The sequence below is a fragment of the Neophocaena asiaeorientalis genome, unplaced genomic scaffold (assembly GCF_003031525.2).
Source record: "Neophocaena asiaeorientalis asiaeorientalis breed wild unplaced genomic scaffold, Neophocaena_asiaeorientalis_V1.1 scaffold205, whole genome shotgun sequence".
Lineage (NCBI taxonomy): Eukaryota > Metazoa > Chordata > Mammalia > Artiodactyla > Phocoenidae > Neophocaena > Neophocaena asiaeorientalis.
In genome coordinates, this window is record NW_020174369.1 from 4,166,387 (window position 1) to 4,182,080 (window position 15,694).

Genomic DNA, 15,694 nt, shown 5'->3' on the forward strand with positions numbered 1-15,694 from the left:
CGCAGCCAAAAATAAATAAATTAATTTACTAAAAAAAAAAAAAAAGAATGTTCTTGCCTGTGACAGGCCTCACATTGGTATTAACTTTCCAACTTAGTTCTGTGTGTTCTGTTTTCCATTTGACAGGAGGCAATGGCAAGAATGAGCAAAGTTGGGAAAGTTGTGTTTCCTAGACGTGAGGATAAAAGGTAAGTTTATATGTTTTCTATGCACAGTGCTGAGGAGTGAGGACAACAGACACATGCAACTTTAGAGCCGGAATAAACCACAGGGGTCAGCAAGCCAGGCCTTTCATTTAATAGTTGATAAAACTAAGTCTCAGAGATGTAAAGTCACTTTCAGTTCCCCAAGATCACGGAGCTAGATAGGGCCAGACCTGGAGCTCAAATACAAACCTTTGAACTCTCAAACCAATGTTTTTTTCCCTAGCTCATTAGCAGTAAATCTGGTCTCCTCTGTTCTCAAATGGGGATCTCTTATGTCTTCCACACGGTAGCATCTGTCTGTTCCTCCGCCCTTTGCATCATGTGACTTTGAGGGCTACAACATGACTTTTATTTTAAATTGAAGTATAGTTGATTTACAATATCCTGTTAGTTTCAGGTATACAGCACAGTGATTTTATATATATATATATATATATATATATATATATATATAGAGAGAGAGAGAGAGAGAGAGAGAGAGAGAGAGAGAGAGATTTTCTTCTTCAGATTCTCTTTATAGGTTATTATAAAATATTGAGTATAGTTCCCTATACTGTACAGTACGTCAGCATAACTTTGATTAACGTTTTAACCCCAATTCCCAAACACTAATTTATTGAGTGCCTGCTATCTTCAAGGCATTATGCTCTTTGGCATCTAGGCAGGATTTAGAAGGGAATGAGACAATCTTATTTATGCAGTAGATCATTTCGAGCCAAAGGGATATGTTATGTAATAGAAGTATTACCAGGTGACAAAGTAACCCAAAACAGAAAAGAATTTGACCCTGTAGGAGTAAGGCAAAGCTTTTGAGAGGACGTTAAGTCTAGCTGACTTTAAATGCTTAAAAGAAGTTGTCAGGCCAAAACCGAAAAGCACTTTGTCAGTAGAGGAATAACACAGGCAAAGTTATAAAGGTGGCAACAGCATCGTATATTCAGGAAACTATCAACAACTCATAATTCTGAAATGCAAAGTATGAGATGGGAGATGGCAGGGAGTGAAATTGGGTGTTGGGGGGAACAGAGTGGGTCCTCTCATAATGAGCTTTGAGGCTGTGCTAAGGACCTCAGACTTCATCCTACTGGTGAAATGGAGATACTGAACTTTAGGCAGTGGTGGGACCTGGTCAGATGCAGATATTAGAAAAATCCTCTTAGAGGATGCGTTAGAGGGCCTAAGGGTAGGAGAGACCAGATGAAAAGTTTTTCAACAATCCAGCTGAGAGAGGAAAAGGACCTATATTGAGTCACTGGTAGTGAGTTTAGAGATGAAGGAACAATTGTGCAAGTGGCTTTTATCATTTTAGGAAACTATTTGAGGTTAAGACATAAAAGCAAATTCCACCTTATACAATGGACAGGCAAAGGTGCTGATCCCACCAAAGCATAATTGACATTTAACAGAGTGGAAATGTCCATGGAAAAAGCCATCCAGTATCTTTTTATTTTCTTAAAGCAAGTCTCCAAATGGAGTTGGGCTGTTAATCCTCTGAATATAAACCCCTCTCTAAATACCAGGATGAGTGGAGCAGGCCCTTACATGGGGGAGCTCAATGCAGGAACATGGAGAGAACTGAGTTCCCCATGGCAGTGGGAGCCCTGGGCTAGCAGCATCTCTCTTTTGTTGAAGTTAGAAACAGATTATTCTTCTCCATCTCTTCACTGACCCTCTGAAGACTCTTGAGGGAAGTCTGTTTTTAAGTTCTTTGAGTAGATTCCACATGTTCTTATTATTTTTTTTACATCTTTATTGGAGTATAATTGCTTTACAGTGGTGTGTTAGTTTCTGCTTTATAACAAAGTGAATCAGTTATACATATACATATGTTCCCATATCTCTTCCCTCTTGCGTCTCCCTCCCTCCCACCCTCCCTATCCCACCCCTCTAGGTGGTCACAGAGCACCGAGCTGATCTCCCCGTGCTATGCGGCTGCTTCCCACCAGCTATCTATTTTACTTCTGGTAGTGTATGTATGTCCATGCCACTCTCTCGCTTTGTCACAGCTTACGTTCTTTTGAAAAGAATCCTTGGCGGCTTGCTGTCAGCCGCTGTGAGAGAGGCACACACGATGCTCTAGCACCATCTGCAGGCGGCCTGAAGATTTGAAAGTGGAAAGAGCCAGTTTCCTTCTGAGCTACACTCAACATCTCCTTGACTCAAATCACGTTCTTGTCTGTATAGAACACTTACTTAGGTCTGTGCCACACAGACCTAAGAATGGAAGGAAACATTTATATATCATATATCTGATAAAGGATTAATATCCATATACAGAGAACTCCTAAAACTCAATAACCAAAAAGCCAACGACCTAAATCAAAAATGGGCAAAGGACTTGAATAGACATTTCTCCAAAAATGATATACAGATGGTCAATAAGCACATGAAAAGATGCTCAACTCCACGAATCATTAGGGCAATACAAATCAAGACTACAGTGAGATACCAATTTATACCCATTAGTGTGGCTACTGTCCAAAAACCAGAAAATAACAAGTGTTGACAAGGATGTGGAAAAATTGGATCCCTTGCACACTGTTGGTAGGATGTAAAATGGTGCAGCCACTGTGGAAAATAGTATGGTGGTGCCTCGAAAGTGTAAGATAGAATTACCATGTAACCCAGAAATTCCACTCTGGGTATGTGCCCAGAGGAACTGAACTCACGGTCTCAAAGAGATATTTATGCACCCATGTTCATGGCAGCATTATTCACAGTAGCTAAAACATGGAAGCAGCCCAAGTGCCCACTGACAGATGAATGGATAAAGAAAAGGTGCTATATGCATACAATAGAATATTCTTCAACCTTAAAAAGGAAGGCAGTGCTGAAATATGCTACAACACGGATGAACCTTGAGGATATTGTGTTAGTGAAAAGAGCCAGTCACAAAATGACAAACATTGTATGATTCCCCTTATATGAGGTACCTGGCATAATCAAATTCATGGAGACAGAAAATAGAGTGTTGGTTGCCAGGGGCTAGGGAGAAGGGGAGAATGGAGGGTTATTATTTAATGGGTGGAGTTCTAGTTCTGCAAGGTGAAGAGAGTTCTACGGACGGATGGTGGCGACAGCTGCACAATAATAGGAAGGTACTTAATGCCACTGAACTGTGCGCTTAAAAGTGGCTAAAATGGTTAACTTTCATGTTATGCATATTTTACCACAATTTTAAAAATTGGAAAATAAAAAGCACAGGGAAAGAAGCACCTTGGACCTCAGCTTCCCATGTATAAAAAAGGAAAAATATAGTCTCTCCATCTTTTGACATTTCAGGATAATAGAAGGATGTAAGAACAACATTAGCTCACATCGTGTAAGCCCTTGACAGTCCACATCATGTTTCCTGTTCATGTTTAAAATTCAGTCACTCTGTGACGTAGGTACTGTTATCATCCCTCTTACAGCAGGGAAACTGAGGCTCAGATCATTTAAAGGAGTTGCCCCAAATCACCTAGGCTTCTCTGCCTGGAAAGCCGATGCTTTTCCCACTGTACGAAGAATAAGGCCAATGAACAAAGTTGCTGCAAAGTTGTCAGTATTAAAATTAGAAATCTTCAAGTGTATGAGAAAGAGTACTGACCGAAGCTTCCTTCTAGAAGTTTCCCAAAGTCAGAAAATCCATCTCATATAGTGAGAAAATTGCTTGACGTTAGATTGTCAGAGAGTAGCGTTTGAAGAAGAAAATTGCTGTCCCCCAAATCATTCTATGATTAATAAATTTGGAGGCTCATAGAGTGGGTTTTAGTATAATCTACATATAGCGAGATTGATGGTAATATTGGAATGTTAATTTTTTAAGTGGTAACCATAACTAGCATTGATATCACTTGCTGTGAGTCAGGCACTGTTCTAAGTTCTTCTCAAATACTACCTCATTTAGTTCACATAACAGTTCCCATTACCTCTATTGAGGTAGGTCTTGTAATTTTTCTCATTTACAAATAGAGACATTTAGGAACAAAGAGATTAAGTAAAATATCCATGGTCACACAGCTAGTAATGGGGCCAAGCTGAGATTCAAACCCAGGCCTCAGAGTCCACCTCTTAACCCTGTGTGTGGCCCCATCACGGCTCTTAATTTACCAGAATTCTTAAGGTAGAAATGCCGGGCAGGGGTGTTCCTATTAATCTGTTTAGCTCTGCATGTTACAGGTAGAAGTCCCTGTGTGCATTCAGGGTTACTCTTACACTCTCTCTCTCCCCCAATTCCCAAGCTTGCACCAATGCTCCTTCACGAGGACTTCTTTTCAGAGCACCCCAGAACCTCCCAAGACATGCTAGACAGGGTTCATCAACCCTTTACCTCACGTCAGCTCCTCCCAGCCAAGAGGAATAAGGGCCAAGCTGCCGTCTCCAAGTATAATTTGTCTTAGGTACTATTGTCCTTTTCAAGATTGTGATGCCAAGGTAGCTTCAGCTGCTCTGCCTTCTAACTCATGGCCAACACCAGTTCTAACAGGTCTTATCTGAAGACTCAGCTGGATAGTACAGGAGAAAAGGGTCCTCTGTGGGATGCCTGGAAGGCAGGGCACAGCTCCAGGAAAGGTGTTAGTCACATTCTCATGGGGTTTTACTCCCAGATAAAGGAGTCTGCAAGGGAAATGTAGGTGTGGAATGTGCAAAGGGTGATTAAAATGTTCAGTCGCATCCCTGGTCAGGCTGTGACGTTAAACCAGTCGCTAAACTGGTGGTGGTGGTGGGGGCGGTGTCGGGTAATCATATATGAAATACTTATTGAAGCTGAGAATGTGAAAGGCCCTGTGTCAAGCCTGGCACTTCCACTGTGTTATAGTGGAGGCTTTGAAGTCAGATAGCCCTGAGTTTGAATTCCAGCTCTGCCGAGTTTTAGCAATACTATTTTAGATTTGCCTCTTTGAGCAAATCTCAGCTCTAAAACCTTTACCTCTAAAATGGAGATGTAGGTTCACCCATGGAGGTTAAAGATAGTGAGTGTGAGACATGTGACTCAGGATGCTGTCAGCATCCAAAAAATGGGAAGTGTCTGCAAAACTGTAACAGATAACACTTCTGTTCTTCTAAATGTCAGGGGAAGCAGCATAACAGTCTTGCTTGAGATCATACAACATATTTATTTTTCTCCTGCAGATATTATGACAAGAAATATCAAGTATTCCTAAAGCTGGTTGAACACCAGAAGGAGTATGCATCCATCATGAAAGGGGACTGAACCGAGCTTGCACGGGCGGATGCCAGGTTTCATGTCATTGCATCAGGGGCCTCTGTCATTTCACCTTATATTTAAGGCCCTTAGGTATCATTTCATCATTTCTGTATTTTCTTTTTAATAAAGAAAACTGAGACGTGTGCAACCAGAACTAGAGTCTTCCATTTCACAATACCACCATTATTTACTTGGTAGTTTCCACAGGCACCATCATGGAGACAGAAACTTCACCAAGAGTCATAGGATCTCCTATGGGACTAGAACTTGGGGATCATTCAATCCAGGAGAAACTGTCCTTGGTAACTGATTCAGTGTCAGCCACTAAAGACTTAACTTCAGGTAGGACATCTAATGTTTATTCTATAGGTGGCTAAAAACTTACTAACTTTTTATTTGGAAACAATTTCAAACTTACAGAAAAACTGCAAGAATAGGAATAATACAGGGAACACCCATGTACCTAACTTTTACCTTTGAATGGTTATCCTATCTGCTTTCTCATTTATATGTTCTCTCTCTCTATGCGTGTGTGTGTGTGTATATATATATATATATATGTATACATATGAATACACATATACACACCAATTTTTATGAATCACTTGAGAGTAAATTTCAGTAGACTTAATGTTTATATAGCACTTTTATTTAATCTATTCATATTCCAGTTTCTTAGGTTGCTTCCATGTCCTGGCTGTTGTAAATAGAGCTGCAATGAACATTGTGGTACATGAGTCTTTTTGAATTATGGTTTTCTCAGGGTATATGCCCAGTAATGGGATTGCTGGGCCATATGATAGTTCTATTTTTAATTTTTAAAGGAACCTCCATACTGTTCTCCAGGAGAAAATTTTGATGAGTAACAGGATATATGCATGGTCTTAAAATGTCTCCTCACAGATTGTTTATCAGTTACAAGAAGAAAAAGAAATTTAACCATACAGGGAAGAAATAGTACAGCATCTTGATTGGGTGATCAAAATTAACTTCAGATGGGTAAATAGACATCATGGGCCTCCAGCTGTGATAGCCTGAAAAGGACATAACAGCATTCTGGCTGGGAGTGCATAGCCTCGATCTAATCATAAGGAAACATAAGACAAAACCCAAATTGGGCAGCATTCTGTTTTTTAATGGACTATACTCTTTAAAAATATCTGTCATAAAGACAAAAGTGTATGGAAAAGAAACATGGTGGCTAAAAGCTTTTGATACAGACAAGTATTTGAAAACACAACTACAGTTACCTTAGTTGATACCATAACATACACAAACACAAACATACACACATGTACATACACACACACACACATACCATTTTGGACCCAAGAGTAACTGCTAGTTTTGATTCTAGAGCTGTCATCATTCAGATGAGTTTGAATAGAGAACATATGGAACTTCAGCAACATAAGTCAGCAGGTAGAGAAGAAAAAGCCACTACAGCTCAGTCTTCAAACCTCTTTGAAGAGGTTTGAAGACTTATTCTGTGCCAGCTATTGTGCTATGCGCTGGAGTACGGGGATAAAGAAAACATGGTCCCTGCCTTCAGGGAGCTCCCAGTCTAAAGAGAAACAGAGACAAGTAAATTGATCACAGTACACTGGAAGAGGTGCCACATTAAAAGACGGCACCTGCTGCCATAGAGCACATCCAACAGCAAGAAAAGGGGGAAGCAGTGGAAGGTTAACAGATTGGATGGAAAGCATTATGATGTAATGGCTGTGAGCCCTGGCTTGGGATTCTAGGCCTGGCTCCACCTCTGACTTGATGTGTGACTTGGAGAAAGGCCCTCAATCTTCCTAAACTTCAGATTTTGAATGAGGATATTCACAGTACCCACTTTACCAGATCCCAATGAGGATTAAGTGAAATAATACCTGTAACGCACCTAGCTCAGTTGTCTGGATCATGCCTGGCTTTTTGCAGGACCTGGCATGTAGGAGATGCTCAGAACACTAACCATAAACCTTTTGAGTAGCATGACCACACCCAGTTGCAAAGGCCAGCTCTGTAATAACATTCTGCAGTATCCAAAGGATATAGCGATCTTGGGCAGGGACTAGAGTGCGAAGGTAGGTGTGGCTGTCCAATCCAGCAGGCTCTGGCAGCAGGAGGAAGCCCAGTTCATTCACCTAGACCCCAGCCAGAACTTGAGCTATGGCTGAGAAGGATTGAGGCGTCAGACTCAGCACCTCAGAGGAGAAGTCAGGTATAGCAGGACCTAAGGCAAGATGTCAGGACCACAGTCAGACAGACAGGCTTAGGCTGCTAATACTGATCAGCTCTGACTTAGAAACCAGGTCAGGCCTGGGCCCACTCAAGCAAAGCAGCGGTGAATGCAGAAGTTGTGCCTGGCCAGGAACACAGAGGTGGAAGAGTGAATAATTAGCAACTATTTTGCCAAGTTCTTCCTGTATGTTCTCTGCAATTCTTACCATAGCATAACTTAATGGTAACATTAACTTCGTGTTCCAGTTAAGAAAGCTTAAGACTCAGAAAACATAAACAACTCACCCAGAATCCCTCAGGTGGCAGTAGAGACAGGATTCGAATCCAGATCTGTCGCTTTGGGTGTTACCATCTTGTAACAGCTGCAGAGGAATCCAGCCCCACAGCCTGCTCTTTAGTTAAGAGTACTCGTGCCGTGGGTGAACAGCGGGGCTGCTGGTCCTTCTCTCAGGCAACTCCTATCCAAACCAACCCTGGCTTCCCACTGCTTTATAGAGAAAGGAAAACACACACAGGTGAGGCAAGGAACATGGGAACCCTAGAAATCCTCTGGCATCTTAACAGTGAGAAGCACTGTTAGAAGGGCTGAAAAACCTTGGGCAAGATGCTCAACCTCCAGGCCTCAGTCTCCCCCCTCTGTCAATGGTATAATCCTGCTACCTACCGCCTAATGTTGGTCATAAGGGTTCAGTGAAGAAACTCTTTAAAGGCCCAAGCACAGTGCTATGTGGATGATCCACAGTGTCCTCCGGTGCCACCTGGCCAGATGGTTAATCCCTAAGACAATAATTCTGGTTCCTACTATAAAGCCAGTGTTTTAGGAAAATGTAAATGTCTATATGGATTTCTTTAACCATGTGTAGCTGGAGAATAAAAACTTTAATGACTCCAATACTCACCTTCTTGCACTGGGAAGGGGGGCTTTATTTAACGCACACATGTAAAGTATAAGTGTATTTAGCTTTTATGAATAAGAATTACAGTGTGGCCAGAGTGGTTTGTGGGACTTTGGTTTGGTTTGGTTGCCTACTGAAAGCTTTTCTTTCAAGTTGAAGCCAGCCTTGTTTCGCAAATCATTTTGCTAAGGAACACATTTTGGGTTTTTCATTTTGACCAAAAATACTTCCCATATGTGAAGAACATAAATGTGGCTTTCCAAAGAGCCTGAGAGAACAAAAGCTGGGAGAGGGAAGTGGAGAGGAAAAGACAAGGACAGCGGAATGGGTGACATGGTGCAGAGCGGCAGTAAATGACAGGACCCAATGCCAGAGTTTGCTGGAGTCCAAATGCAACAGCTAGAAGGGATACCCTCTCTCAGGGAGACCCCGACTGGGTGGTTGGTCTTTATATTCACACCACAGTCTATGTTGCTGCCAGTTGCACTGGAGAGCAGAGGGATAGAGAGTATATGTTCCAAGGGGAGTGGTGAAAATACTGTAGGGCATTCCTGGAAACACCCAGCTCTGAGGAGGCACCAGATCAGCAGGTAAGGGTAACAAGCTGAGCATTAGAGTCTTAATGTTAAGGTGACCCTCTGTTTCTCACAGGCCAGAGGATAATCAGGTTATTCAGGTTTAAGTTTGTTGCCCTGTCACTGACCTGGTTGCTCTTGTCGGAAACTAAGACTCTTAGGGCCCGTGTTCTCAGCACCTAAATTGTTCCAAACACATATGGGTGCTCAGTATATAAATAAATACACAAAGAGGAGACATTTTTCTGCACAAAGAAGGCAGGTAGAACTAAAAATATCTCAAAAATGTCTCACTTGCAGATCAAACAATCTAAGATATGTGTTAGCGAACCTTAATTTAAGCAACATTGAAAACTTTAAAATGTGACATGGTCATTAAGGGTTAAGAAAATCATGCCTTATACCTAACGACTTGCTTTTAGTTTTTTATTGTGCATGTGTGTATGAACACACACACAACACCACACACCTCATTTTGGGTTGTACTTCAAGCTCAGAAACCTTTTGCACATTTTCAGTATCGGGCTTCCCTGGTGGCACAGTGGTTGAGAGTCCTCCTGCCGATGCAGGGGACACAGGTTCGTGCCCCAGTCCGGGAGGATCCCACATGCGGCGGAGCTGCTGGGCCTGTGAGCCATGGCCGCTGAGCCTGCGTGTCCGGAGCCTGTGCTCCACAATGGGAGAGGCCACAACAGTGAGAGGCCCGCGTACCGCAAAAAAAAAAAAATTTTCAGTGTTGTTACAGACCATTCCCTGTATGATCTTTTATGGGAAACCAATTGCATCGTAGTCCAGAAATACCCATTGTTCACCAGGGCTGCAGTACACATGCTTTCAGAATTCAAGGGTGTAGTTACAAATAATTACCATCAAAGGGTTTAAAATGAAGGACATTGTCACTAAACAAAAACTAATGACCAAGCAGAGCTGTGTAATGTAATTATACTTAAGATGGGCCTTCTGATGAATTACAGAAGAATCTTTGTGCTGTCTCGTGTCTCCATAAATGCACTTAACTGTTATTGACAGTAATAGGAGGAAGTCTTGAACATAAAAATCTTTTTCTTCCTTTTCTAGTTTCCACAGAGAGAACTTAAAAAGCAGTACATTTTTAAAAAGGATGTTTCTCCCAGTACTTCTAAATATTTGACAATTATATAAAATTTATAAAACAAAAGTAACTTAAATAAAAACAAAGACCACTGCTAATAAATTAAGGTTTTCCAATTTATTACTAGCTCACCCATTAATCTTATGGTCAATTTCTATTCTGCACAGAAAATCATTTAAAATTACATATTAGAATAAATGCTTCTAAAGGCCTAATTTTATTTGCTTAAGTCATACCTGAAGTCTTGATTAGAAGTGTTTCCTTATTAAAATCTAGGGTGAGCCTGGCTCCCTATTCTACAATTTTAATACACTGGAGGTGGAAAATATTTTACTTATTATTGTCTGGTATTTAGGCAAAGTCAATAATGATGCCTTCCATTTGAATATTTCTTTGCAGTATCCACGTTGACTGCACGCATGTAATCTCAGCTGCTCCTCATAATAGATTGGTGAGGGGAGGCCTGACAAAGGGAGGGATCTCATTTTATAAAAACCGCGGCTCCAAGAGCTTAAGTTACTCGCCCAAGATTGGGTAGCTGGATCACAGAGGCAGGATCACTCCAATGCTTCTTCCTAAGTAAATTCAATTAGCTTATTTGTGCAACAGAGGATGATTCATTAGTTAGCTAATTGCTCTGTCCTCTGTGGTCCCCCTCTTTAGAAGATGTATGAATATCTAGGAGGCCCCTTCTGATGCTCATTGGTTGATCCAAGTACTGCGTTATTTCTATTGGCAGCAGAGTGGTGAAGTGATAAAGGCTTGAACCACGGCGTCACTGAGTCCTGCCTTCGGATCACAGCTTCACTGCTTACTAACCCACACAGTGTATGAACTCATGCAAGCTAGTTAACCTGTGAGTCTCCGTTCCTTATCTATAAGGTAAAAGAAATGAAAATCTGCCTCACGGCTGATGTGATAAGTAAATGGGATGATGTTTTGAAGTGCCTGGCCCAGTGCCTGACATAAAATAGAACTGCAACAAACACCAGTTTTTCTCCTCAACCCATCCATTTTTACATTATAAAGTAAATGCGTTGTTTCTAGAAGCATCTAGAAGCGTTGTTTCCAGTAACGTTGGATGACTTTATATTCATTTTCTATAGGTGAAAGTTCTGTGTTCTATCCATAACAACCAACCAGTACTGGGCCCTTACTATGTCAAGAGTGCTGGAATAGTTCCCGTCAGTGCGTAAAGGGGCCAGCTGCAGGTTGCAGAGAAAGGGGACACACATAGAAAGAGATTTAACAAGCCCAGAAATGTCATACTAGATGCCCAATGCACACCACGGTTGATAGGTTCTACAAGAGGTCTAAGGATGTCAGTAATGCAGGCCTGTCTGGAAAGGCTCATCTGTAAGTGATGAAACATCCAGCCCTGCCTTTCTCAGCTCTGCTAAGCTCAGGTACTGAAGGTCTTTCACCCGAAGATTCAGCTCTGCTCCATCCCGAAGATAAGCCAGGCTGAGGCAGGCTGTGTACACCCAATTCAGACCAGCTGCAGCTCTTCCCCAGCCAGTGAGTCTGGAATTCGTCTTTCTGTCTTTCTGCCATTAGGCCCTAGGCACTGGGAACCTCACTAAATCATAGGCTTCTCCCCAAGGGACAAACATGTTTATCCAGTCTGGCATGACCCCTTGAAATTGCTCAATTCTTCTTATGCTAGGCACAAAGAAAGAAATGTTGAGTCCACTCACATGGTTCACTGCGTTATTCCTAAGCCATTTGTCAAAGTCCATGCCTCACATTTTACTGCATTCCGCATGTAATCCTCCTGAGCTTTGTTTACTTATTCTCTTATTTCTGGCCTCACTAATCCCTTCAAATTTGACCTTTGGAACTGTCTCCCTGGGTAGAACCTTGGCTCTCCTTCAACCATAAGTTAAATTCACCTTCCTGCTACTCTGACTTATAAATGGTCTCTCCCATCCCACCTGGCCCCAGAAATCCCTCTCAAATTAAACCATATGGAAGGCTTATCTACCTGAACTCAGCAAACAGAAACTAGAGGTAAGCATCTGGCCCTCCAGTTTCTCTCCTGGGGCCAGAGTCCTGCTTGGATTTTAAGCAGTTTGATAGAACCCTGATACATTATCTAGCACTTATGAGCTCTCTGCCCCAGGGCCAAATGCAGTTCCCTGTAATTCTCCAGCCACCAACCCAGGTCTTGCTTTTGCCCATACAGACCTCCCAGAGAGAATCCAAAGGCCTCAAGCATGCTTTCTGGCAAGAAACTTCTATTGCGATGCCAGCTCCGCTGACATGAGTGATAGCCAGTGAAGATGTTCTCCGAGGGCTTGCCATTCCTGATCTCTTATGGTTGAGTGGAATCTTGTAACCAGTTCTGTTTAATGATCTGTGAGAAATGATGGGTGTGATTTATGGACCACGTCTTTGTCAAGTGAGAATCCCCAGAACTTTCTTTTCTCCCGTACGACAGCCAGCACTGTTCCAGAAAAGGGTTCTCCCTCCTCCTGGGCTCCAGAGTAAAGATGAGTCAGAGCAGAGCCCCCAACCAACCCACAATGAACATGCAGCTTGAGTGAGACATAAGTTTAAGGTTGTTTCTTCCCTCAGCATAATCTTTTCTACCCTTACTGATGTACCTCACAATTGATATACCTCAAACTATTAGCACCACCCTGACCCATATGAAGCCAAGTTTGCCATGATCTGAACATCAGGCTCAGTCTTGTTAAATTAGTGCCCTTGGTCCCAGCCCTGAACAACGCTTCTTGCTTCCTTTTCCCACTAGTGTGTGTTGAGTGCTCAATCTCCCAGGAAATCATCAGGACACGCTCTTATTCTACTCCAGGGTTTCCCGAGAGAATGTTTGTCACTTGGGATGGTGCTGAGCTGCAAGTAATAATAACCCGAGAGTAGCTTATGTAAGATTTTTTTTTTCCTTATTAAGAAATATGGAGACAGGCAGTCATCAAGTTGGCATGTGGATTCAACAATTCCATCAAAGATCCAAGCCCATTTTATCCTTCTGTTCCTCCCACCTCAGCCAGCTGGCTTTTGACCTTAGGTTTGTTACTTCCTGATTGCCGAGATGCTGTCACTTTTAGAGGCATCTCATTTTTCACATAACAGCATCCAGGACCTTCTCGCAATGCCACCGTTTTTGATCAAGGAAGAGCCTCCCAGCAGACTTCTCCTTAGGTCTCGTTGGCCAGGTTCTGCATCACAGATCTGCCCCTAGGGATTCTTAAGACTGGCTTAGAGAACTCAAGATGCACTGGGACTGGGCATATTGCCGTTCCAATGAAATCATTGTTCTGTTAGAAAAGGGGAGGAAGGAAGAGCTGTTGTGTAGGCAGCCAACAGGGTTTGATCTACAGGGTTTGCCAGAATAATAGGTTTTCCTTGGAAAAGTGAGCCAGGGCCAACTAAGTTTGGGAAACGCTGAGTTAAACAGGCTTTTGTTATTATAGGATATCTTAGAATAGTCTAAATATGGTATGTGCATTGTGAATCTCCTAGAGAGAGATAAGTTGTGAGACATCTTCCGGACTTATTCCATTTTTGTATCGAGCATTTTATTGTACTCATATAGAACCACTATAGTAATTTGAACCCAATGGACCAAGAATCCATAATGTTTTGACCTGAGTCATATGAATGTTTCTTTCATGTTATCTGTGAATAAGGTTTATTCAGCAAATTAATGGTTACTAAGTGCAATTTGGTTGTTTCACCTAATTATAGAAACAAAATGCTATTTACTACATTACTGTATCAATTTACTATATTCACTACTTTACTATATCAAATATTGTCTTACAAATGAATATTCTTAATTATCAAGGTCTAAACTAGTCATTAAAAATAGGCTTAAAGAAGATTTTTATTTAGAAACACATTATAATAATTCTTTCAATTCAATTAAATTGCCCTTTCAGTTAAATTAAATTGTAGCTCTTGAAGCACCGTAGATCAAGCCATTGGGATAGCTAGTGTCAAATACTAGCTGAAAATTCAATCCTGCATTCCTTGGTGATCTTTTAAAATTTAGTATTTCTATTTATTCTAACTTTAAGCCTTCCTCCCCTCTATTATATATTCCAGGTAGGAACCTCTCTAGTCACACACAGCAGCCTGAGGACTTCTCACTCTTATCTCCCCTTCCTGTGCACACCCTAACCCTAAACACACATACATACCTACAACATGGACAACCTTAACATAGTGTTAGATCTTCGGCTAAAAAGGGCAGAAAGCTCTTTCCTTGAGACCAAGAAAATACCAATGGGAAATATATCTAACATTAGCTATTTAGTGACACATGGAGTTTCTAATACTAAATTTCATGAGTTGCATTAAAATTGAGCTGTTTACATTCCAATATTGTATAGAAATTTTAATATCATCCTTTTGACAATAGGTTTCTAAGACTTTTGGTTTATTATATGTTAATGATTTTAGAAGAAGTTTTGGCATATCCTAGAAGATTTTAAAAGTACTTGTCACAGTTAAGAAAGATTTGAAGAAACCATACAGTTGAGTTATGTTAATAACAAACTTTTTTTTTTACAAATGTGCATTTTCCTTTTTGACATCTACATAGTAATTTTTAAAGTATAATTTCTGAAACATATGGCTTAGCTGTTCTACACAGGTGTTATATTGCGCTGGAGAATGTATTGTACTTCTGTATATTCAAGCATATGTTTCAAACCTACTTTTCTTAAAACAAACACTTTATAGACTTCCTGCTATTTATATCAGAAACATATACTTGACCTTGATATCACCTGCTCCTTTTAATACAGGGTCTTGCCAGGAAACTTCTGGGAGCTTATGAAATCTACAGGAAGTAAGTACAATGTTGACTTTATTCTAAAGGTGATTGAGTTGGTGAGGAAGTGGTTAAAAAAAAACATCTTTATGACTGTAAATGTAGAATGAGATAATAATGTGTTACCCTTTTAAACCTTTCCTTATCATTTTCCTCTCCTCACAAACTTTTGCATTTGTACTTAATTCAGTGTTCTAAAAATTATTGTTTCTCATACTACACTTTAATCACAGCTCTCACTTTCAAATATATTATAGTTTATGTACCAATAAAAATAGCTAATAATGATAGTATCTTAACACTGGATAAACTCGAAGAGTTTCCACTGGCCAAAACAGGGCAATTGTTGCATCAAAAAAAGAAACAACTGTAATGGAGTAATAGGTATATACCAATATATAAGCATCCATGAGTGGTCCCTAAATATGAACATGACTTAATTTATATTTATCCACTGGATAACTCTGCAACATACTGCTCATCAAATCATACTTTTGCAAGTAGATTGAGTCAAATCCTTCCACCCTGGACCTGAAATACAGGGTGATATTAAACTGAAATTGTCTCTTTTAGGAAAATGAAGGTCCATGTTCCTCATAAGAGAGGAAGAATAACAGGTAGTCTTCTCAAATCTGGAGAGCACAAAGGATCATAAGAGTGTCATCTGTATTAGACTTCTCCA

The 15,694-nt window shown here is 40.9% G+C and overlaps 1 protein-coding gene across 11 annotated transcripts in view; it reads left to right on the forward strand.

Annotated features, from left to right (window-relative positions):
* The window catches only part of FGGY (FGGY carbohydrate kinase domain containing), a 424,150-nt gene extending 409,002 nt beyond the window's left edge, over positions 1–15,148 (forward strand). For 7 of the 11 annotated variants that reach the window (XM_024756234.1, XM_024756238.1, XM_024756236.1 and 4 more), the window contains one exon: positions 5,322–5,548. In XM_024756234.1, the coding sequence (XP_024612002.1) occupies positions 5,322–5,403 (82 nt within the window). In that variant the 3' untranslated portion in view covers positions 5,404–5,548. Of the gene's footprint in view, positions 1–5,321; positions 5,549–5,595; positions 5,740–10,950; positions 11,094–12,396; positions 13,070–14,986 lie in introns of those variants that run through there. The other 4 variants (XR_003004668.1, XR_003004667.1, XR_003004665.1 and 1 more) reach the window with 4 other exon arrangements.
* The last annotated feature ends 546 nt before the right edge of the window (positions 15,149–15,694 follow it).